Raw genomic sequence first — 23,894 nt, 5'->3', positions numbered from 1 at the left:
TATTTATTAAATTTCTCTCTTCCCCCCACCCCCAAGGTAAAAAAGATGCAGAAGGCTGGGAAACTGTGCAGCGGGGACGGACTGCCAAACCCCGGTCTGCTTCCATGGTTGCCAAGGTCAGCCCTGTCTTGGCTCGTGTCCCCGCTAAGCAGGACAGCGGCAAGTGTAATCGGTCACATCTACCACCACAGGAACAGCCACAGCGCCGTCCTGAGTGTCCCTCGGACAAGGACGTGACCCAAACTGACTCCAGGCAGCAAGTTACTGAGGAGCTTGTCCCAGTGGAGGAGGTTGAACATCCACAAAATGGACACATAATGGAGGTACTAATGTTGAGTACCGCATGACATCTCTCTGCTAGAGCAGTCCCTGGATATCAATTATTCACATGGAGCAGTGTAACATTAGCTCATTTTATCAGCCGCATTTGTTTTTGTTTTGGGCTCTGAGATATTAATAGGCAGAGCGTCCAGACGGACCTGTCAGCTTTGAAGCGATTGATTGTACATTTTAGAAGCAGAAAGACTTGTTTTCATTCTCATGAATAAAAGCTGACAACAACTCAAACACACTTGGTAAGGGTGTGTTATAACCTTTGGTTGTTGTAAAACTACAAATCTGTATAATAGTCTACCAGCTCAGTTTGACTTGGATGACTAGAGCATGATTAGTAGACATGGGCTGGGAGGAGATTGTTACCATATGTTAACCTTAAGTTAAAAATGCTACAGTATAGTGATTTATATTTATTAATGCAATATATGAGAAGAAAAATCAATAACATGATCTAATTGCTTTCATTTAAACCTAAAAGCAACAATTACTCCTCGCATTCAGAATTTTTAACATTGATTTTGACAATTATGACAATGTATTCATTATTTTGATACATAGACTTATCACTTAAATAAACTTTATTTGCAGGACATTTTTCATGCAGATGTATTTAGCACAAAGTGCAGTACAGAGCTTAAAAACAGATGAACCGTTCAGTATAAACTCTCCAAACTAGGAAAAAGGTTTATCAATTAAAGGATGATGAACTGAGAAACTGAAATCATCTAGTGAGGAAACAATAAATAAATAAATATAAAAACTAGCAAAGACTAAATGCTATAAAAACCTAAACTCTAATAAAATTGCAAGCATTTTATTAGGGTTTCCACATTAAAAAGTATTGAATAACCACAAAACCTTTCTAATATTGCTTAATGAAACAAATAATATTGCAAAACACAAGTGATAATTGACTGACTAAAAACTGAAGGACATTTGTTTGAACAGGTAAAGGTCGTAATAAAAGACAATTTCATAGCTGTTACTGGGTTTTTTTAATTAAAGATCTAGTTAATATAACAATTAGTTCTACATATTATAGAAGTGAGTACATTGCATTGGACTGAGAGAGACAATGGTTTTGTTAAGTTGTTAATGTGGTTTGTGTAAGTTTATTTAGAATCTGGTACGATGCAGAGGTTTTCGACCTGGGCAGTTGAAATGTGTTTTTTGAGAGGCTGTTCATTCTGCTTTTTTATTGAATTGCACAGTATTAGCTGGTTAGTCAGGTTATCTTCCCAGTTAATGCCTGCAGTCAACATGCCACTCGTAGATCGTATATCAGTTTTAAAAACCATTGCCTTTATAAAAACGATGAGGAGTGCTCCTTCAGCTTCTACTGAAGGAACACTGTATTCCTGTATTTATTATTTTTGATACATAGACTCATCATTTAAATAAACTTTATTTGCAGGACATTTTTCATGCAGATGTATTTAACACAAAGTGCTTTTGCTTTTTCTTTTTTTAAAAATGGCTGAAAATATTTCCAAATAACTGAAATATTTTTTTTTTTTTAGTGTCAGCAAATGAAGCTTTTTTTGGTCAACTATAGAAAAATCCGATCAAATCAGCACTTTGCCAAAGTTGCTTCAAACTCAAGAAACATTGTGACGTAATGTTTAACAACATTATAGAACCTCAGGATATCTTCACAGTAATGACTGGCCCATGTCTAAAAGCATGTTAGTTCAGCCTCCCTGCATGGTTTTGCTTTCTTGTATGTGGTTGATTACAATTTATTTGTTTTAGTTTTACATCATCATAATGAACTGGATGACAAAAAAATGCATGTCTTTAATTCAGTTTGCGTGTGTTTGTGTGACTGTTGGTGCAGCCCCTAGCAGAGCCTATGCAACACTCAGAGCACTGTGTCGACGCACCCTGTGAAGACGTGCCTCCCCCCGTAGCATCACTTGTCCCATTCCAGGCCTCAGAGTGCCCCCAGTCCAAAGCCCCAGTCCCACCAACAGACTCTATTACTATGTCAATCCCAGTCTGTGCTCAGACCATTACAGCATCCGTCGACCTGCACCAGACGAATGGGCTCAGTAGTATGTTGGCCTCTGGGGACGCTGGAGCTGAGGGGGGCGCGTCACAGGGCATGACAACATCTGCTCCAGGACGGGCCGAGGCTCCCATGGCAGCGGTGAAACTGGAGAGTGTGCTGGACCCCACAGAGCTTTCTACTGTGAGTGCTGAGAGATGGAGGAGCAGAGGGAGGGGATGGCTGAGAGGGCAGAGATCCCCTAGGGTTCTTTATCGCCTAAACAAAGTCGGTCTCAAGAAACCTTCTGACCAAAATGTGCAGACAGGACCCCGTAGCTCTGTTTAGTGTTGGGATAGCAGCATTCATTGGTAAAAATAGCTGTGACTAGATGGCTTATGTATTATAGAAAGCATTTCAAGACTGTTGGCTAAAATGAATCTCTCAACTTCAAGTAAATGTTTGCATGTTTTTTTTGGTACATGAGATTCCGCTCCAAATTGTATGCAATTATAATGCAATTGGTGTTAAAAGACAAGTGTAGTGTCTTTTAGGTCATCGTGAGACTAATTTATTTAATATAAAATTAAAAAATCCCAAACCGGCCCTAAGAAACTCCAGAATAAATTATGCTTTTTTCCACTTAAGATGGTTTGAAACTTTTGCTTCCCTATAGTTGTGTTATCTATTTTTTTTAACACTCCAATCCTTAAATTAAGATTTAAGTTGACTCCTTCCACCATCTCTTCACCCTCACTGTTAATGTGCCCTGCATGACTTTTGGATGCTTCCCCACTTGTAATAGTTGTGGTGGTTGTGTGGTATAAACTGTGATTGGATTGAAGTGGTATTAGGATTCTTGATGCACGCTCATAAAAGTCATAGCAGAACCTTTAACTGATTTTAAAAAATCCTTTACCTGGTATAATAAGAAGAGTTAAATCACTTTCAGTGTATTATCCTTATACTGTTGCATGTTTAGTCCTCAAAGATACTTGGAATGAAACGAAACATGAAACCAATCATACGCATTAATCTATAGAAGAGTTTATATATATATTTTTAAAGGTTTTATTTATTCCCAGATATCTTTATTTTATTTTTTGTGTGTAAGTGAAATATTTTTTGTAGTCTATTTACCCAGCATTAAGACTTTAAGTTTGAACCATGTAACATTTTTAAACTGGTTAATCTTTTTGTCTAATTGAACTGGTGGATGTGCGCAGCCTCAGTCGATGGCCGAGGTCCTGGCTAAGAAAGAGGAGCTGGCGGACCGGCTGGAGAAGGCCAATGAGGAGGCCATAGCCAGCGCTATCGCTGAGGAAGAGCAGCTGACCAGAGAGATTCAGGCAGAGAATAACGACCTGGAGACTGACAATGAAAGTGATTTTACTGTAAGATTACTCATGTTTTATTTGTTTAACTTCACCATCTTTGGTCAATGTCTGAGGTCTTTTGTAAATTAATTGATTAAATACAACTTTCCACCAAAGGCTAGCAGTTGTGGGGTTTATGGAGGCAACATCGATTGGAGCGATATGTTGGCTGAATTTGATGGTATGGAATGTAACGTCTAAATGACATTATTTTTTTTTTATTTTATCCAAGAGTGACAGTGGTCAGTATATTTGACTTGGTTTCCCTTTTTGTAGCTCGAGAATCTTGGCGTCAGAGTACCTCTTGGGGGGATATGGTAGAGGAAGAGCCGGCCCGCCCTCCTGGACATGGAATCCATATGCATGAGAAATTGTCCTCTCCATCACGCAAAAGGTAAAATATTTTTCTTTTACGCAGATTTTCCTCTGTTTGGTCTAATAAAGTGTTTTCCCGCAATCTTGTTTTGTTCTGCCCTTCTGTTTCAAACAGAACTGATCAGATGTAACTACTTAATGTTTGAGAAGCAATTTGGCTGTTCAAATTCCTGTCTGAATGGCCAATTTGTATTAGGTTCAAATGAGTGGAATTCTGTACCAGAACGTGTCATTATCATGTTTATTTGTACATTTTTACTCCTGTTAAAAGATGAAGTTTCATTGCCCTCAGTTTTTCAGAAAAGTATTGACCAAAGTAATCAGAAAGCAGGTCAAGCCATCAGTTTAATTTTCAAGCATTCTCCTTACAAAGGTGAAGATGGAGGTGAACCTCCTTACATAGGTTATCTACAGTCAATACTTTCTGCAGTGACTGTAGATAACATAAAGGGCGATTAAGTGATTTTTTTAAAGAGTAATTGCTGCAATATTTAAGGTCTAGTTTCATTGGTTCTGTAGCTGTCGTGCTCATATGGAGGAATTTTTTTGATATGTCAAACTTCCCTTTCCCCTCCAGTACTTGACATCATGATCATAAATAACTTTTTTTTAATCCCTTATCATTTTTGCAACCTCCCACCATTTTAAGGCAGGTTACCGAATGATTTATTTCCATAATTTTTTTTTACAGAACAATTGCAGAGTCAAAGAAGAAACACGAGGAGAAACAACTGAAGGCACAGCAGCTGAGGGACAAACTCCGTGAGGAAAAGACGCTCAAGTTGCAGAAGCTCATGGAGAGAGTAAGTCAGCTGGCATGATGGCTAGGTTACTAAAGAAACTTTATTCAGGCTGTGCTCACACTGGCTCACAACGAGCATGTCTTTCAACACACTGCCTCCTAGAATCACTAAATATTAAAATTCTCTCCTGTCACATATAGGCCAGCTGGCCGCAGCCAGACATGAGATCTCTTGCCAAAATCTACAGCCTTTCATGAAGTTTGTTTTCATTCTCCAAGCCATAGCAAAATGAAAAAGTCGTAGAATAAATCGGGTTAACCACATAAATTCATAAAGTGGTGTTTATTCTTATTAATCCCCACAAGGACACCCAAGTCAAGGCAGTAAATGAGGGCAGAGGGGATATCGCTGTTTAGTCTTTATGAATCTATTATGCATTCCTCTAGTCTCACCTCACCAACTGATCACTCTTCACTTTCTGTAGGAGAAGGATGTGCGAAAATGGAAAGAGCAGTTGTTGGACCAGCGTCGGAAGATGATGGAAGAAAAACTTTTGCACGCCGAGTTCAAGAGAGAGCTGCAACTCCAGGCCATTGTGAAAAAAGCTCAGGAAGAAGAGGCCAAGGTAGAGAAGGGAATTCCTGAAAAATTCTAACAATGTGGCCTTTCCAAAATTTAAGTTTGAATCCACATCACTTTGTTTATGTTGTGTGCTCTTACCATTTTCTGTTTGCAACATCAGGTGAATGAAATAGCTTTCATCAACACTCTGGAAGCCCAGAATAAGAGGCACGACGCCCTGGCCAAGTTAAATGAGTATGAACAACGCCTTAATGAGCTGCAGGAAGAGAGGCAGAGAAGACAGGAAGAGAAGCAGGCTAGAGATGAGGCAGTTCAGGTTGGGTTTTTATTTATTTCACGTTTGGTCTGTTTATATTTTTAATTTGCCAATCAGACAGTTAGCTATATCTACATTTAGTTATTTTTCTTTTACTCTTGTAGGAACGCAAGCGGGTCTTAGAAGCAGAGCGGCAGGCAAGAGTGGAGGAGCTGCTGACGAAGAGGAAGGAGCAGGAGGCTCGTATCGAGCAGCAGAGGCAAGAGAAAGAGAAAGCCAGGGAGGATGCAGCAAGGGAAAGGGCCAGGTTTGTGCTCTGACATTTATTAAATTTGGGTGTTTTTAACATTGTTTTAGGACACATGTAACTTCAGTCCTGTTTTGATGAAATTATGAATTACTTTTTTCCATTATACAAGAATGTCTACTTCAACTATGTACTAAAATGTGAAAAAGGTCAGAGTATGACTACTTTAATCTCTTACTGAAAATCAGCAAATAGATGTAAAGCATTTGTCAATTATCTGTTATATTATTGGACAACATAATGTGAGCATTTACATGCAACTACATATTTTTCAATCTAAAGAGACCGAGAGGAGCGTCTGGCTGCTCTTAGTGCCGCCCAACAAGAGGCCATGGAGGAGCTTCAGAAGAAAATTCAAATGAAGGTGTGCACATGTTGCTGTTTTTGCAGACATGCTCCAGGAATATCCTCTTTCCCAATAAACCTAAATTGTTTTCATTGTTTTTGGATTTCTCCCAGCATGACGAGAGCAGCCGAAGGCATATGGAGCAAATAGAGCAAAGGAAAGAGAAAGCTGCTGAGCTCAGCAGTGGTCGACATGCGAACACAGACTACGCCCCTAAACTGACACCTTACGAGCGCAAGAAACAATGCTCACTTTGTGGGGTTGTGGTATGTAATGTTTCAGAGCTTGTTGTGTTGTCTTGTGTATCATTTTGCTCAAACATTCAAATGGAAATTCCACATTAACATAAAAATTCTCAATACAGCAAAATAATATGAAGGGTCAAATTAGCTAAAAGCGGAATATCTGTTCTGTAACTTTAAATGTGTCGGCAGCTAACTCTGAATCAGACTCAAACATGTGACAAATGCCAAACATCATTAACAATTTACATAAAATAATTCTTAGGAACATTTACCAACAGCGGCATTAGCATGATGCCAACCAGATCATGATAAATATCATATCAACCACCGCAACGTTTATAACTGATTATCTACAAAGAATAAATTGATAGCTGCTGATGAACAATAGGAAACGGCAGAAAAGAGCCGAGCAATATGGCTAAGACGAATGAAACATGCTGGATAATGGAAGATGGAGGAAACTGGTCATCTGTAAAATCCTCTGACTTGTCATTCAAGGTAGATGTTGATTCACCAGATATTAAATATTTTTCCCTTTCAGCCACACACTATTTAGCACAACTCTGTTGGGGTTATTTCAATGCTGAGAATCACATGGTGGAAATGTTGTGTATATGATTAACATTGCATTTAGACACACACTGTAAAATTGATGATGATAATAGGATTTGCCGACCTGAATCATTATTTGATGTTGGCCTGTTTAATTATAAAAACAGGAAAAGAGAGTAATGTACCCTTTTTTGGCCTTTGGTAATTTGAAGCAACTTTGATGCAATATTTGGCTGTCTCCGTAGGGAACATGCTGACTTGAAGGTTATTTAAAGGATTTTTAAAGAGTGCTCATTTAAATGTTGATTTAACAGCATTTATTAAACTGATGTATAAATTACTATATTCTTTTTTTTTTTTTTTTTTTTTTTCTTTGAAGCATCTGGCAGTAAATTACACAAGCACACATTTATCTTTGATTAACTGGCTGCCATTATGACAAGGGTGGGACACCTTGGCACTTCCAACCGGCATCAGATAAAGAGAAGGGTCAAGGGCAAAATAGGGAATCTTGTTAAAATGTTAACTGACCTTGGGCTGACATCTGACACCAGAGATCACGGCTGGGTCAGCAGCGAGCACTTTGTTTAATGACATTAAACACAAACCACCTCAAATGGCCGGTTTGCAGAAAATGATTAAAAACTATTGCCGCTTTCACTACCGCTTCTTTGCGTAGCAATTTATCAGCCAAGCTCTGCAGTAAGACCTCCTTGAAAAAATGTTCACACCCTTTGAACCTTTGTGCTTTCAAGTTACACAATGTGCAAACTTCCATGTATTTATTAGGGGTTTTATGTATTAAACCAACACAACATAGAACATGATTAGTAAGTAGTAGTTCCAGTACTGCAATACACAGAATCTGTGGCAAAACCACCCAATTAGACTCGGAGGAATGAGCAAAAAATTCAATTTCTAGAAGTTCAAAGCGGTTGGAGACATTTTACAGAATATGCAGTGAAAAGTGTTTCTAAAAAGTATCGACTCAAATTTAGTTAATCCTGAAAATATTCATTTTTAGAAGTAAAATATTTTAAATTCATTTGCTGATCATTTTTAAATTAATTTGCTGATCATTTTTTAATGTTTCCACTGATATTTTGACAACGTATCTTTGATGAGGAGCTGAAGTCATTGAGACTTGACCGCTTTCTTAGAATTATGTTGATCTTTAGCTCCCTCAAAATATTCACATTTTATATGAGTAGCTGTGATTAGTTTAGGCTGGACTTCAGTTGGGCCACTCCAAAACATTCATATTTTTGCCAGTCATAAACCTCCAGCCCTAAACAGAGTATGAATAATTTTGTATTTAACTGTAGGCACAATATATACTTTTTAGATTTGTATTTGTTAAAAAAAAATAAAAAAAAAAAAGAGAAGCTGAAAAACATGGATCATTTTTCTCCATCTTTACAAGTATGTGCAGCTTTGTCTTGGTGTTTTTACATAAAATCCTAATTCTAATAAATCTATGGTAGAAACAAAAATGTGAAATAATTGAGGAAGTATGAATAATTTTGCAAGGCAATATTTATCCTGTGCAGGTAAATTAGCCACAAACACAACCTTCCTTAAGCTGGAGTTAGTGCAGCATGTTTTGTGCAATTTATTCTCTAAACTGAGGTTTGGCAGCCATAGATCGGCCCATTGTGCTCATCTGTGTGATGTATTGTGTCACCAGGATAAAACCCTTTCTTGTTCTTGCTTCCATTGTGCCCATTGCACTGACCTATTACCACTATGTTTGCTTTTGCAGATCACCTCAGAGGTGCACCTGTTCAGCCACACCAAGGGCAAGAAGCACCAGCAGGCCGTGCGAGACAGTAGCAGCATCCAAGGCCGGGAACTCTCTGATGAGGAAGTGGTGCGTATCACCAACACGCTGCTGGGAACAAACATCCCTTCATTGTGTCAGAGACTAGTGCCCTGCTGCCGCTTGTGTTTTGTAAATAGACAAAGTGAAACAGCAGTTGTCCTTTTGACGTATGCAATGTGATCGTTTATGGATCCTATTATACTCTGTCATAGCACTGTTGCTTGCTTTGTGAGGTTAGAAATGTACATAGTTAGGCTTCAGTGAAGGTTTGATGTTACCCTGTTGTCCCTAGGCCCTTTTTTTTTGTCATAGAGTGGCTTTCTGTGGGAAAGCAGCTTCTTATTGCAAGGCACTCTGTCAGGCTGCAATATGAGATTGGCTTTTCAGTAAAGCTCATTGTGTGGCTGACAACTGTTGGTGCTAGAAGCAGCCCCTTTGGTCTTCCTGCTCCTTTTATTTTACCTTTTAACACAGAACAATCAATACCTCTGACTTTTTGCTCTCGGCATTATAATAATTATTTCCTCTTATCTCACTATTTTTAGGCACTTAATGCATTTTTACTTCCCTCTTAAGTCATTAGGAGCATACATGTAGATTTACTTGCTCTATTTTATAACATTGTCACTGTTTTTCTAAAAAGTGTAAATGTAGTTTTTTAATAAAAAATGTAGAATATTCAAATTAAACTCACCGTTTTTAGTTGCTGTTCCTACTGATCTGTTGTTTCAGTGAAATACTTTAGCACAACTCTGGAACTATGCAGCTATTGTCAAAATTGGCACACGCTTACATTTTTGTTTTATGTTTTTTACTCAAAACTTTTGGGTAAAGTTTAAAATGTGATTATTGCCTTGATCAGATTACATTGAAAAATCTGATCTTGTGACCTGTCTTGCAGCTTTGACAAATGTATGGTGGGTCTAGTTGCCTTGAAAATAGATTTGTTCTACACAAGTGGGAAATCTAGCTTTTCTTCACCTGTTTTAACAAATTATTTCCATTTGACATCATTGAATTACTACATTATTTGGACCAGGCAGTAAATTGGACTGGCCATACCAATTCTACAAAGGCAAAGATAACAAGCACTAAAAAAGTATAATACATCCAATGCTACTACTAATAGATCTTCTACTTCTGCTACATCCATTGTCACTGTTACAACTAATAATACATCCACTACTACTACTAATAATAATAAAAAATAATAATGTGCCAAATGCATTTTTTATTTTAAGTAACTAAATAAATTAGTGTTATGTTTCCCTATTTGTTACTTACCTATATATATATATTTTTTTTTTTTACTACTGACATTGTCAGGTGTTATAAGGCCACTAGACTCTCTCACTGTTCCAGACTTATTTCACTGAAAAATAGTGAGCAATACCCTTGAAACAATACAAACTTGTTTTAGCTGGATATGAGGTAGTGCTCTCAGATATAAATTAAGACCATGTTGGTCTTAATTCTCCTATGATTTGGGGAGCTTATTTATTAATCACTTCAGATAAAGAATGTTTTGCTAATAAAATATTGTTTTTTGTAAAGCTTGAAACACACAGCCAGCAGAGGGGTTTGGCCTTTCAGTGCAGTCTAATGCAGACTATATTTTAAAGCAATTTACAATCAGAATATTGATTGGAGAAAATATATACATATATATATATATATTCAATCTGCCCAATAAAAAATTTGTTGTCTATATAAATAATTACACTTTTTGTTTGAAACGTGTATTAATATACCTAATATGCTACTATACAAAGCTGAGTAACTAAAATGTGGTGCTTGATGTTATTTTCCTCTGAAACACTAAAACCAATATGGTTGTGGTAATTTGATCTATAATAGAAGGATAGCTTTACCTTAAGACCAACATGACACGCAGATGGAGATGTCGATCAAAAGGGTTTTGTATTGGACTGAAGCACCAGTGAACAGATAAACACATCCTGTAAAATATACATTTGTAAAAAGCTTCATTTTTAGTTGTGTGACTGGCCAGGTTGTCAGGAAGAGCGACAGACGTTTCCAGCGCTATATCACATTTCTGCCATCAGAGCCAATCTGTGATATTGTGCTGGAGCTGCGCCCTTGGGTCAGTGTCTTTGGTGCTTTGTTTCTGTGGTTCTGTGGTAGATGGCTGTCTGTCATCAAGGCTGAAACTCTTAACTGCTAAACTTGCCAAGAATTTGTAGTTCATGTCTCAGTGTTGTCCACTGATATTCCAGCAGCGTTTGATCTAGCTGTTGAGATTTAATGTAATCCATGATGTTTTGGTTTGGATGACTAAAATGCTCCCATTAGGCAAGTGGCTGGTGCCTCTCAGAGGTATTACAGATCAGCTACTTCCCAGTCACAAGACGGCTTTGGTCATGAGTCATGACTGACCTGCAATATCAGTGATAATAGGGGAAAGGTACATGCATATAAGGAATATAGAAATGTATATGCGTTCTATATAACCTAATAGTCTTTAAATGTAATGAATGACTTGTTCTTTCAAATCCTACAGCAAAATACTCTAAACAGCACAACAAACTTTGTCACATGGAAATTTAATTTCTTGAAAATAAGACGCGCTATAATTTGTCATAAGTTTTCTGATTTAATTAGGTATAACAATAATACCTAATTCTTGTTGGGTATTTTTGTAGATGGATATTTAATCTATCTAAATATAAATTAGCAGAGTAAATCTTTTTAGGCTTTAAGTTTTGTTTTCAAAATGTAATCCATGCCTTTTTATTCTTATGGAAAAGACCATTTCACTTTCCATAGGTTAAGTTTGGATTCAGTCTGCACTTTTGTGGAACTAATTTGCTTTTGCACAATTGAGGTTTTTATTACCCCTCTCAGTGACAGCCTCCATTCAAACAGCAGGTGCAGAGACAACACTTGACCAAAGGCTATGGTATCCCACACACAGGTTAGCTCCACTACTGAAAAGAAACCCTTTATCTGATGGCCATCCTATTCTCTGGGGTGCTAGATGACAGGATAATTGGGTAATTGGTTTCTTGCACATGCATCATGGTGTCCAAATGGAGTTACATTCCCCTGTCTGCTGGTGGAAACATCAGAATCATTTGACAGTGCCCAGACAGAAGGCAACACCTCTCGGGGGGGGCTTGCATGTTTATGGGTGGGCTTGTAGATATAAAAGACAATGGAGAGTTAGATGTGTAATCACTCGTCCTGGTGGCACACAGTGTATAGCTTTTTATACATTTGTGAGCAGTTGTGTATTTACAAGAAAACTACAAGATTTTGAGCCATTTCTTCCTTTTTTTTTTAATTCTCTAGCTGTTGATCGGTATGGTGTGTTCACTGATATGGAAAAAAAAAAAAGTTATTTTGAATTTCTTAACTACCTGTCACCAGTTGGCACTCATCAAGCTAAAATGTGTCCAATTCTGATCAATAGCTGGTTCTTTTGAGGGTGTCTTTGTGTGTATTGTGCAATAACGTTTCAACCTAAGTTTTAGGTTTGACAATAATTATGTTTAATATATTAGGTGTTTACAACCCAGAAGCAACATTTGACTGAGTAGTTTAGACATCCAGAAAATTAAGCTGGTGTTTCAGTTTATATATATATATATATATATCTTCCACAATTGATTACATTTTCTAACAATAATTTTCCAGCTGCATATATGCTACATACCTTTTTCCATTATTTTTTTTAGGAGCATCTCTCCTTAAAGAAGTATATTGTGGACATACTGACAGACAGCTCCGTTTCCTCTGAGAGTGTGAAGGATGGTGAAGAGCGCCAGAAAGCGAGGAAGAAAGCAAAGAAGCTTCGTGCCAGAATGAACTCCAGGTAACAACATCCTCTTTTTCTCTAATTCTGTCCAACATTTTTTTTTGTCCCGCTTGACCCTTATCTTCTCACAGACACTCGAAATAAACCTGAGCCAGAACTTTTTTTATATATGTATATATATATATGTGACAAAGAGACAGAAAGCAGATTATATTTGCATCCTTGCTGTCTACAAGATGGCACTGATGAGGTGAATTTATGGCCACTTTCTGTGATTGGGGAGCAAAGCTGCAGATCGATCCATAGGTCCCCTTCTTCACTCTGTAAAGAGCTCTTCTCCAAATTGCTACCATAGCACCGCCAAATCTGAAGTCTCCTTTTGTGTATAAGATGTATGTTAAAGGCGGTATGACCATGTCTATCTTTTTTTTTTTCTTCTTCTTCTGCGTTATTGATTTTTAAATGATGCATCAAAGTAAATCAATAGCAATCAACAAATAGGAGGTGACGGTGCTATGTGTCATAACCTGAACTTCAACTCTGTCAGATTAATTCAGTGTCAAAAACGGGAGGAGAATAAAAAGAGATGATGTTAACAGTTTTTATTGACTAACAGCAGGTATAGAGATGTTATTGAGGCAGCTTATTGGAGGATTTGATCATAAACAAATTAACATCAACACATGAGATGTGTTTTATATACACTCTCATACACACACACTTGCACTTTTCAAACTGTGATGGTCTAATTAATTCACTATGAGACTTCAAATAAATGGTGTCATGCTTAGGCCTGTCACAATAACAAATTTTGCTGGATGATTAATTGTCTAAAAAATTATTGCGATAAACGATAATATTGTTTCAAGACCTTTTGACACTGATTTAATGGAAATGACTAATAATGCATGTGATTATTAGTCATTCATCTAACATCATAGATAGATGAACTTTATTTTCAAAAGAACACATAACACTGGAACTGATAAACTAAATAAACAAAACAACCAAAAACAAAAAGGATTCTCAGTCTCCATTAACAAAAAACGTACTTGAATAAAAAGTAAACAACATAAAGCCAAAGTGGAAATAAATATTGCATTCAACCAAAAGAGTGCAGATTATGAAGTCTGTATGTGCCCTTCATTAATCATTAGATTTAAATAGAGAAGATGGCCACATCCGACTACCTAATGCAGTAGTTCATACTACACGATTTTTTGCCCCTATTTTCTCCTTATGACAATCTTAGATCATTGGCTGATCTAAGATTCTCGCTGCTGATTTCGTAACCGATCATCCTGCAGTGTATGGTGTGTTATGGTAGATCGTGCTTTCTGAGGGGAAATTACGGAGGGGAATCCCAAACAGCTGACACAGCGCAACCCGAAGTCCAGCAGACATCGGAGATGATATGTGGAAACAACATTAATGTTTATTCAACATTTCGTGCAAAGAATATAGAAATGACAAGGGAAGGAGTTGGAGCCAAATTGCTACCGCAGTTGATAAACCCAGTAATTTTCAGCTGTTCTTCGTTAACGTGACATAAATAGGTTATAATGATTTTCATTCAGTCAGGACTTTACGCTGACTCTAGCCACATGCATCACAGGTAGATTCTAGTAAAGCATTGATTAATGCCCGATTTTAAAATTAGTTAACTGGACTTGTAGCCATTATTTTGTGCCCATGTGGCTGGACACCACACGGCACGATCGAACCCGATTGAATCGTTATACCTTGGATTTCTGTCGGCTAATGTGTCTCTCAGGTTTTGAAAAAGGGCCGGCAGTCGGCCGACAACTCGTGTAGTGTGAGCTGGACATTACACTAAGGAAATGAGGAAGGGAGGGTCAGTGGAGAGCACCGGAGCTGAGCCTTTTTTCATTCAGTGTCATCAAGAGAAAGAAAAAAGGCAGGAAGAGACGATAAAGCCGATAATTAAAATGAGGTTGATAGGTTTAAATTATCGTGCGATTAAATGATTTGTCGTTTATCGCGACAGGCCTAGTCATGCTTCTAAGAAAGTGTGAACACCAATCTAAAATGAAAATTTGCCTGGAAACAAATTAATTATTTCTTAATCATTTTCTACATTTTCCATAATATGAGTTATTTTTCAGCCACATTGTGTTTGATGTTTGGCCTGAAGGACACTGTTGAGTTAAAGTTTGATACAAAAAGGAAAGTGAAGTTGCTCCAGCAGTACCTGTTTTTGTGTGTGCGTGCGTGCGTGTATTTTTAGAGGTTTAATTTTTCTGGTGAAAATCTGTCATTCTATATTTAGCTTGAAGTTATAACAAAATTAATTGGAGAAAAAGACCCCAAATCATTTTTCTATATTTTCCATAATAAAACACTTTTTGCTGTGTGTTTGACATATTACCTGTTAAATTGTGCACGGTTAAGTTGAATGCAAATTGTAGAAAAGTGAAGTTACTTTCACTTGTATATGTTTTTATCTGGTTAAAATGCGAGAAAATAATTTTGGCATTTGTTTTTTTTGTTGTTTTTTTTTGCTAATCTATAAAAGTGTAACCACAAAACTGAGATATGTGCTGTTAGTTTGTGCAATGTTACATCCCTACAGTGAACACATAGAAGTGTGTAAAAGGTGTTGTTTATTTGGGGTCTTGTACACATTTGAAATCACTTGAGTGGCTGAGAATTAAACTTCTTAGCTCCCAGGATGAGGATCACTACTCTTTTAACTGATCCACAGCTGCTACCTGCCCCTCCCCCCAACCCAGCCTCACTCAACAGTCATTGCAAACCTTACTGTGAGGAAAATATCTTCAATTGGTGAAGTTATCCTCAAACCGTTGTGTTAGACCATGGGTCACCTGCTAAAGTTATTGATGCCCTAGTTTTTTAAGAAGTCAGTTTAGATTAGCCACCTTGAATTAAAATGACAAAATAGTTTTATACCTGATGATGATAGTACAAGAAGGCACCAAAAGCTTTACTTTTCCTTGAAGGTAACTTTTTGGAGCAACTATTTTTAAAGTAATCGTATAACATATTCCTGCTGCAACTACAAGTTAACTTTTTGTAAGCTTATAGCCACTCTTAGCTTAGCCTCTACCAACCGCATACTGTGCCTATAAAAACTTCTTAACCCTTTGGATGTTTTACCATTTTGTGACTTTTACTAATCAATCATGACAACAGAATTTAGCATTTTTTTATATATATATATATATATATATATATATATATATATATTTTTTTTTTTTTTAAACAAAAATACAGTTAAATTGAAAACTGATTTCTACAAAGTAAAAAATAATATATTTAACATGAAAGGAGTGATTGCATAAACATTCAACCCCTTTAAAAGTGTCTAGTGAATTTGTCCTAGTAGTGTCACAATGAGTGGAATGGAGATCACCTGAGTACAGTGAGGCCGTCTCAAGAGATTCTAGTATAAAGACACCTGTGTCTGGAAGGTCCATTCACTGGTTAATCAGTATTCCTGGCTACTATTACAGCATGAAGACAAAGCAAAAAAAAAAAAAAAACCCTCTCCAAACAAATCAGAGAAGAGTTTATTGAAAAGTATCATTCAAAGGGTGAATACAACAAAAATTTTGCGGCAGTAATCATCCCCTAGTTAAAGCCATCATCAAGAACAGGAAGGATTATTTCTCGTGTAAATCTGCCTAGGTCAGACAGTCTTCATAAACTGAGTGACCGTGCAAGCAGGAGACTAGTGCAAGAGGCCACGAGGAAACCTGTGACTACATTGAAGGAGCTACAAGCTTCTGCACCTGAGGTAGGAGAAACTCTTCAAACAAGAACTGTCGCCCTGGTTTTTCACCAGTCAAAGCTTTATGGGAGATCAACACAGAGAAAGCCACCGCTGGAAAAAAAAAAAAAAACTCGCATTAAGTTTGACAAAAGACATGTGGGAGACTCCGAAGCAGCATCATTCCAGCTGTGGAGACGCTCAGCAGCAGGCCTGGAAGGCTTGTAAAGGTAGAAGATGAAATGAATTTAACCATATGTAGGAAAATCCTGGAGGACAATTTGTTCCTACCGGCAAGAGAACTACGGCTTTGGAGAACATTTATTTCCCAGCCAGACAAAAATCAGAAGCATCCTGGTAAAGCTACACAGAAATGGTTTGAAGACAAACAGGGTGGATATTCTGGTTTGGCCTAGTCGAAGCCTAGACCTTAATCTTCTAGAGAATTTGTGGCTGAACTTGAAAAGAGCCGATCCCCATCAATTTTCCAAGGAAAATGGAGTAAAATTGCTTCATCCAGATACTTCCTTTCAACCTGAGCCAATCCACATACACTATGGGTAGCATTGCAGGAAAAGTTGAGTCTACTAAATTTTGTTGTCAAAAAAGCCAGATTTTGTTGCTCACGATTGATTTGTAAATAAAATTGTAAAATATCCAAGGGGATGAGTACTTTTTATAGGCACTATTTTTTTTTATCACCAATTTTTAGATGGGGTCCCTTAAATTCACGAGTTTGATTTTTACTTCCTGAGTTTTAAAAGTTGAGCATTTATGGCTAAATGAAAGGGGAAAAACTGCCCGGTGATGTCTCAGTTAGAATTTGACAAAATTTGATCCAAGAATGAAATGTACTCAAGACATGCAGTGATGCATTAAGTTTTGTTCTATGTGAGAGCCAAACCTGGATACTTCAGGCTTTTATGGCATTTTTTCATCCAACAAAGTTAATCATCCACATTGCACAATTTCAAGTTCTTTCTGTTTTAGAGTCTGGATCAAGCCCAGGTGCATGTTTGTCCGACTGCCATAATTAACTGAATCTGCGCTGAGTTTTAACGAATTTCTTATGGCAAAATATTCATAGCTAAATCAGTTTATATTTTGTAGTACAGATCGAATGAAGTGGTGGGCTGCAGAAGGGTGACTTCATTGAGAACCAGTCATATGTCAGTAGAATATGTAGAAATTGTTTAGCTTCTAAACAATTTTCAATAAAAAACTATTCTTAAGTTTAAGAAAGCTTAAGAATATTTAAGAAATAAATCAGAGTAATCTTTAATGAGCAGTTGTGACGACACAAATCTTCTTTGTAGACGGAAACTAAATCTCATAATTTCCGAACTCCCTTCCTAACCTGGAAAATAATCTGGCTTAATGAATATGGAGTTGTCCTTGATCATCCAGACTAGTCTGATCTGAATTGTGAAGTGGCTGGAGATCAGTTAGTCAAACCGATGGTTTTCTACATCGATTGTTGCTGTTGAGCATTGGTTTTTCTTAAAGCCTATTCTGAACAAATGTGGTGTTTGTCTTTATTTTGCTGGAGTCCTGCTACGTTGGTGATTTACTAACTAAAAACAAGCTTTGCTTTTGCGAAACACATTTCTTCCTTCCTCGTCACAAAACCCCTCCATCATCATCATGTTTGTGTAAGGCAGACTTATTTTCAAGCCCTCATTACAGATAATGTATGAATTATGAGAAATTTCTTAAGATAATATATTACTGTTATGCTTTTCAGAAGAGAGTATAAATTCTTAAGATGACTTAAGAGACAATTACAAGCTTAAACAACCATCCATCTCCTACACTTTATTCTCTGTACTGGTGGGTTTTTTTTTTTTTTTTTTGCCTTTGTGAGTCTCAGCGGTGCTGCGAAAGTGACAACATGATCTGCCTCTGTTCACCATCACTCTGCAGCAGACCCGCTGAGACCAGCACTCAAAGGCAGCAGCCCTTTAGAGGTCATAAATAACACAGAGCTCCCGTAAACATAAAGGTGAGCCACTTCACCGCTGGGTGGAAATGAACCATTTTATTGGAACACTGTATGGTGTCTGTAAAAAGCGAGGGGTTCCCACACCCACGTTCTCAATGCTTTAATGCAGTACTGTTGTATCATAAAACGGTGCAAATCGCACCACAGCCAGCAGTTTTATTTTTAACCAATTTGACCAACATTCGATGGTGAATGTTTTTAAATTCAAAATAAACTAGTTTAATTTTATGTTAGCATTTAAGAGCAAGACGGTGGATGTTCGTTCTTTACAGGAGTGTCCTTGATTTGCACTTGTACACATATGAAGTGTTTGCTGTTGATCTAACCTTTAATTATTTTGCTGTTTTAGATTTGGTAGAAAACATTTAGTTCATAAGTGGTCAAATAAACATGATTCTTTCTATGCACAATTTTTTTATTAGTATTTACACCTTATTTCTTTCTTCCTTATGTTTCTTGATGTTATTTCTATGTGTATTTTTTGCTACCCTGTTTTCTATAATTAGTCCTAAAGAATGACTTTAACGAACTCCTTTTTAACCAAAAAAGGTATAAAAAAAAATTCATACATTTGAAAAAGTAGTAAACAGTCCTCTCTGTTTTTTTTTTATTATTATTATTAGTATTTACACCTTATTTTTTTCTTCCTTACGTTTCTTGTCTTTGTCTCATTGTTCTTTGCTTACTGTGCAATTAATTGTCATGCTCCAAGGGTTTCTGAACAATCGTAAAAAGTCTGCTAAAGACTGAAATTAGCTTTTGTCATTCTCCAAGTCTGGAATGGGGCATTGTCTTTTTGCTAGATTTGAGGAACACACGTATATTAAAAACCCGACTAGATTAATTGTTTGTGTGTCTAAACTCAAGTCCTGAAAAGTACAGATCTTTGAACTGCAAAATATGTAGGAAATCTGTGTTCCACTTATTGACTGTGCTTAAATACCTGAGTTTATTACTTGATCAAGCATAGCTGGTCCTGATTTGATAAGGTAGAAGATGGACAAATGCACCTGTCTAATCCCTGGAAGTATCTGATTCCATCGATCATGAGATTAATTACAGTTCAGACTTTGATCAATAGTTTCTTATCATGTTTGGGAATTCTTGATAAAAGGTATTTACCCTTAATCGGATTTCTCTTGCAAAGATGCAGATATATATATATATATATATAATGATATCCTAATGTCACTGAAATTATAGTACATAGTTTTTCTTACTTCCAGACACTGTTAATGTGTGATATCAATGAAAATTTGATACTGTATTCTCAACAAAAGCAAGACACAGTAAAGAAAAAAAGTCCCAGTATTAAGTGTTGATGAGATGACTTGACGATAGCAAAGCATTTGTCCCTGCAGACCCAAAGTCTGTTTATTTTAAGCTGAGTTTGGCTGAGAGGCCAAATAAACTGAGTCGGTTTGAATTGTTTTCCCACTTTTGTCCCACTTTGATCCTCTACTTCCTTTACTGACAGGCAAAGGTCCTTTTTTTTTCTTCTTCATGAGGTTTAAAGACGTTTTCTGCTTCTCATTTTGCAGAGCGAAGGAATATGAGAATTCAATGGAAGCAAAGAATCAGGTTCTTGACTCCCCATACAAAGCCAAGTAAGTGTAACTATATTGGTCATTAAAACCTGATTGTTTGGGGCTTTTAAGAATTGTTATGCTTAATTAATTTTGCAGTTTGTTAAGGATATTCAGTTGAACTTCCTTTATTGTAAGATTAATTTCAAATAATAATTTGGAATTTTTTATAATGCCATTTCTTTTTGCTGCAAAACCAGTCATTTATTGATCTAATGAGACATTTTAAGTTTGGAAAAACTGATAATAGTTTCATGTTGGTACCGTTTCATTTTTTGTTAAATTATAACAATTTTTTAATTTGTTTTAATTTGATTTTAACTTTGATCAAATTGCTTTTACTTTTACTTAATTGTAATGTATTTTTTTACTTAAGGTTTTAAAGTATTCTGTTTTATTTTATGCATATTCATTAACTCATAATAAATCTAATGTCTAACTTTAAAGTTGGACAAATTTACAGTTGTTCTTATTATAGATTTACTATTTATTTTACCGTATGTCATTATATATTTTGGCATTAAAGCAGGTTAGTTTTATTGCATAATTTATGTAGGATAAGTTGTCTCTAATATAATAAAGCTTGCAAATGATTAAATGTATTCACACTTATTTTTTTAGATCTGCTGCTTCTGGTTAAATTTAACATGAAAACTAGTTTGAACAAAGTTCCCTCCTTTCCTGTCCGTTCAGACTGCAGCGTTTAGTTAAAGACCTACTGAAGCAGCTGCAGGGCCAAGATGGAGGACAGTGGGCCAACAACAAAGCATCTGGACTGGACAGATCTCTGGGAGAAATCTCTCGCATCTTAGAGAAACGGGTACATGAACAAGTCAATTACACATACACAAAGTTTCCAAGCGATTTAGGTGCTTGGATTATGTTTTTGGTCTTGCTTTGTATGTTTGCTGATTTGCTTTTGGTCTTATCACGTCAGTGAGCATTAGTGTTTTTGTTGAGATTCACTTTTCTTTTTTACAGTAACATTTACTCCCGCTACCCTGCCCCTGGTCATTCCCTAGCAATGAGCAAATTAAAGGCCGATACACACTCTGCAAGAAAAGATAAATGTGTTCTTTTACTGGAGGCAAAAACAACAAAGATCTTTCTGGCAAGGACATTTCATTCTTCACACGGGCTCAAGGGCAGAACTCTTGGGAAGTTCGCATAGGTCCATCCTCCCACATCATTTGGATATAATACTTGTCGGACACCACACCATAAAAAGATTCTGCCCAGATAAATGTGTCGTCAACAAGCTACAAGAACTCTTACACTTGGGCTGCAAGAACCAAATGATGTCATTTAGTTCTTGCAGTCGTGGGAGAGGAAACAAACTCCTCTGTTCCTGAAGAGTAAAGGCCCACATTGTGTTTTCACTGTCCACATTTGCAAGTAGAGGAGTTTCCAAGCACAAGAGCAAACTGTCTTTTGTTTAGACAACTGTAAATTCAGTTTACCAATCAAATAATATAATAAGCGTGAGTGAATTGCTCACAGCTGTAAATCATGTCTATATAAGCGTTAGTTGAAACATCTGCCCCAGAAGGTTTTCTTCTCCCGCAACAAAACTCATCAAATTGAAAGTGAACGAATTAAGAATTACATTAACTGCCTCTATGCTTAAGATGAGGAAAATATACATCCCACTTTCTGTTACGAGGTGTAAATTTCATGCCACGTTGTGGCTTGAACCTTCACAACAGCCTTCTGTGCATGCCTCTGGGTTTGAGAACAGAGATAATCCTCCAACTGTAACGACGGGGGCGGCTGGAAGGGCCATTACCAAATTTCCCCAGAGAGTTAAAGAAAGAGGTGGCGATGGTGGGTGGCAGAGCATCCTGTAAGAGATGAGGAGGAGACAAGCATGATATGAGCAGCACACAAGCTGTTGCTACATGACGGCTCCGCCCCTTAGCTTCACAAACTCCCAGTGGGAGGTCAGGGGTCAGTGGGCCAGGGGGTTCCATTCAACAGTACAGTCTCAGGAAAGAGGCTCATCAAGTCTCTGTCTGCTTACGTTTGGTTTGTCTTTCGCCTCAGTTTAAAGGAGGTTTTTGAACTCTTTTTGAAAGTTTTACTTTAACACCTATCGTCACGTATATCCAACCATTGTTCAGCAGAACTGTGATTCAGACACGAGGAAGCTTGGGGACCACTTTCCCCTCTAATCTTTTGACAAATTCAAATAAATAGTCTCTCCATCAGAGAGTTGCTGTCTGGCCCAAGAGCCACTTCAAATTGAAGCCATTTAGATTATTTGACCTAACAAGCATCTCATGTCACAGACTCACCTAGTGATTTGTTTTTCTCTCCCATATCTGATTCAGTCTCCACTTTCTTAGCCAATTCTTTAGGCAGCATTGTTGTTTGTGCCCCTTCCTTCCCACTTTACATCTGACGCTACATCTACTTTCTGACCCAAGTCTGTTTCTCCCTCTGTGGCGTTAAAAGGTTTGTATAATGTCAAAACTGCCAGCTTTTTTTTCTTTTTTTTTTCTGTTTAACTTTATTTACGGTGATTGAGAAAAGCAGCGTTTTTCTTTCAATTTTGGCCATTTTTACTTTTATTTTTCTTTCACACACCTGCCTAATTATTAACGATGTTTACTTATAGTTCATATGTTTACAACCACTTCTAGATCAGTTTTACATAAATAAGAGGAACGTATATGACAAGTTGGAGACTTTGAGGAATGCAGTTCTCTGAGGAGTCGGCAACTGCAGAGTGTATTTACATTTTCATTTGGTTCCTGTCAAACCCTGGTTCAGCTGACTGGTGGACCTGGTGGAGGTTGTGAAGGGCTGTGGGGGAAGGTGAAGGACAAAGTCGTGAGTTGATGGGATTTCTTGATTGGGCCTCTGGCTGACTGATAAACGCAGTTTGGATCAGCAGATTTCATTGTTGTGGTTAAAAAAAATCCTTTTGCAATGCCAATGAAAACGCCAAAGTGGACAGAAGTTGTTTCTTTTGTGCTTTTTGCAGTTTAGGGTATTAAAGCGGTGGCCCTCTCCCGCTTATTGTTGAGCCCTGCATGTCAGATTTTTAGTTTGATTGTGGTATAAAACTGGACAAGAAACATATTGTCGCCACAGAGTAAATATTGAAATGCATCATTCTTCATTGAGATGAGTCGCATGTCGTATTGCATACAAAAGTTTACACTTGAAAATTAAGCTTTGAAAATATTTAGTCCTGCAATTTTGTGGTTTACAGGTGACCTGGTCCACTGTATGACGATGGGATTCATGTGTACCAAGACTCATCTGTCATATTAATCTGGCTGCTCTGCGTTGTAGCATTAAAGGAGGTGTGCACCTGACTTTACGTCATTGATTAAAGTCTGTCAATAATGAAGTCTGCCCTTTTGTTGTCCATCTGTTTGTGGCACTGCATAACTGAGACTGTGTCATTCTCTTAACAGTAATTAAAGTTCCTGGTAGGAGGAGACTACTGTGAGCAATTTAGCTGGGCTGCTGGGTTGCAGATATTGTTGCAGGAATCACCAGCTGTCTGGGCCTTGCCATCAGCTGGGATAACAATAGTCTGTCTGGACAATAATTGGATGAGACTGCTCCTGTTGTATAATTCAGGAGCTAATTCTCACCCAGGTGTTGTTGCTATGGTCTTGGGGAAATTGTCTAACCTGTCACTATGCTTTGTTGGGTCTTCTGCTAGGTCATTAACAGATAGATTAGAGCCTCAGTGTTTGCTGTATTCTTTTGGGAAGTGCAATGATATCAGATATTTTAACCATATGAGAAAAGACGAATAAACTCTTTGCTCTTTACATTTCTTCTTGGCTCATGTCTAGTGATCAAACTGTTTAAAACATGGACAACGTCAATC

General features: G+C 37.3%; 1 protein-coding gene across 7 annotated transcripts in view; it reads left to right on the top strand.

The window, feature by feature from the left end:
- The window catches only part of scaper (S-phase cyclin A-associated protein in the ER), a 66,716-nt gene that overhangs the window by 12,616 nt on the left and 30,206 nt on the right, over positions 1–23,894 (top strand). For 5 of the 7 annotated variants that reach the window (XM_015030303.1, XM_015030302.1, XM_015030308.1 and 2 more), the window contains 15 exons: positions 37–323; positions 2,174–2,527; positions 3,550–3,717; positions 3,817–3,880; positions 3,976–4,093; positions 4,766–4,877; positions 5,302–5,442; positions 5,560–5,715; positions 5,820–5,962; positions 6,245–6,326; positions 6,422–6,574; positions 8,868–8,975; positions 12,626–12,762; positions 20,000–20,065; positions 20,738–20,864. In XM_015030303.1, the coding sequence (XP_014885789.1) occupies positions 37–323; positions 2,174–2,527; positions 3,550–3,717; positions 3,817–3,880; positions 3,976–4,093; positions 4,766–4,877; positions 5,302–5,442; positions 5,560–5,715; positions 5,820–5,962; positions 6,245–6,326; positions 6,422–6,574; positions 8,868–8,975; positions 12,626–12,762; positions 20,000–20,065; positions 20,738–20,864 (2,216 nt within the window). The remainder of the gene's footprint in view (positions 1–36; positions 324–2,173; positions 2,528–3,549; positions 3,718–3,816; positions 3,881–3,975; positions 4,094–4,765; positions 4,878–5,301; positions 5,443–5,559; positions 5,716–5,819; positions 5,963–6,244; positions 6,327–6,421; positions 6,575–8,867; positions 8,976–12,625; positions 12,763–19,999; positions 20,066–20,737; positions 20,865–23,894) is intronic. The other 2 variants (XM_015030304.1, XM_015030307.1) reach the window with 2 other exon arrangements.

The sequence above is a fragment of the Poecilia latipinna genome, unplaced genomic scaffold, assembly GCF_001443285.1.
Source record: "Poecilia latipinna isolate Pla-1442-1.1 unplaced genomic scaffold, P_latipinna-1.0 Scaffold178, whole genome shotgun sequence".
NCBI lineage: Eukaryota > Metazoa > Chordata > Actinopteri > Cyprinodontiformes > Poeciliidae > Poecilia > Poecilia latipinna.
This window is presented reverse-complemented; position numbering and strand designations above follow the sequence as displayed.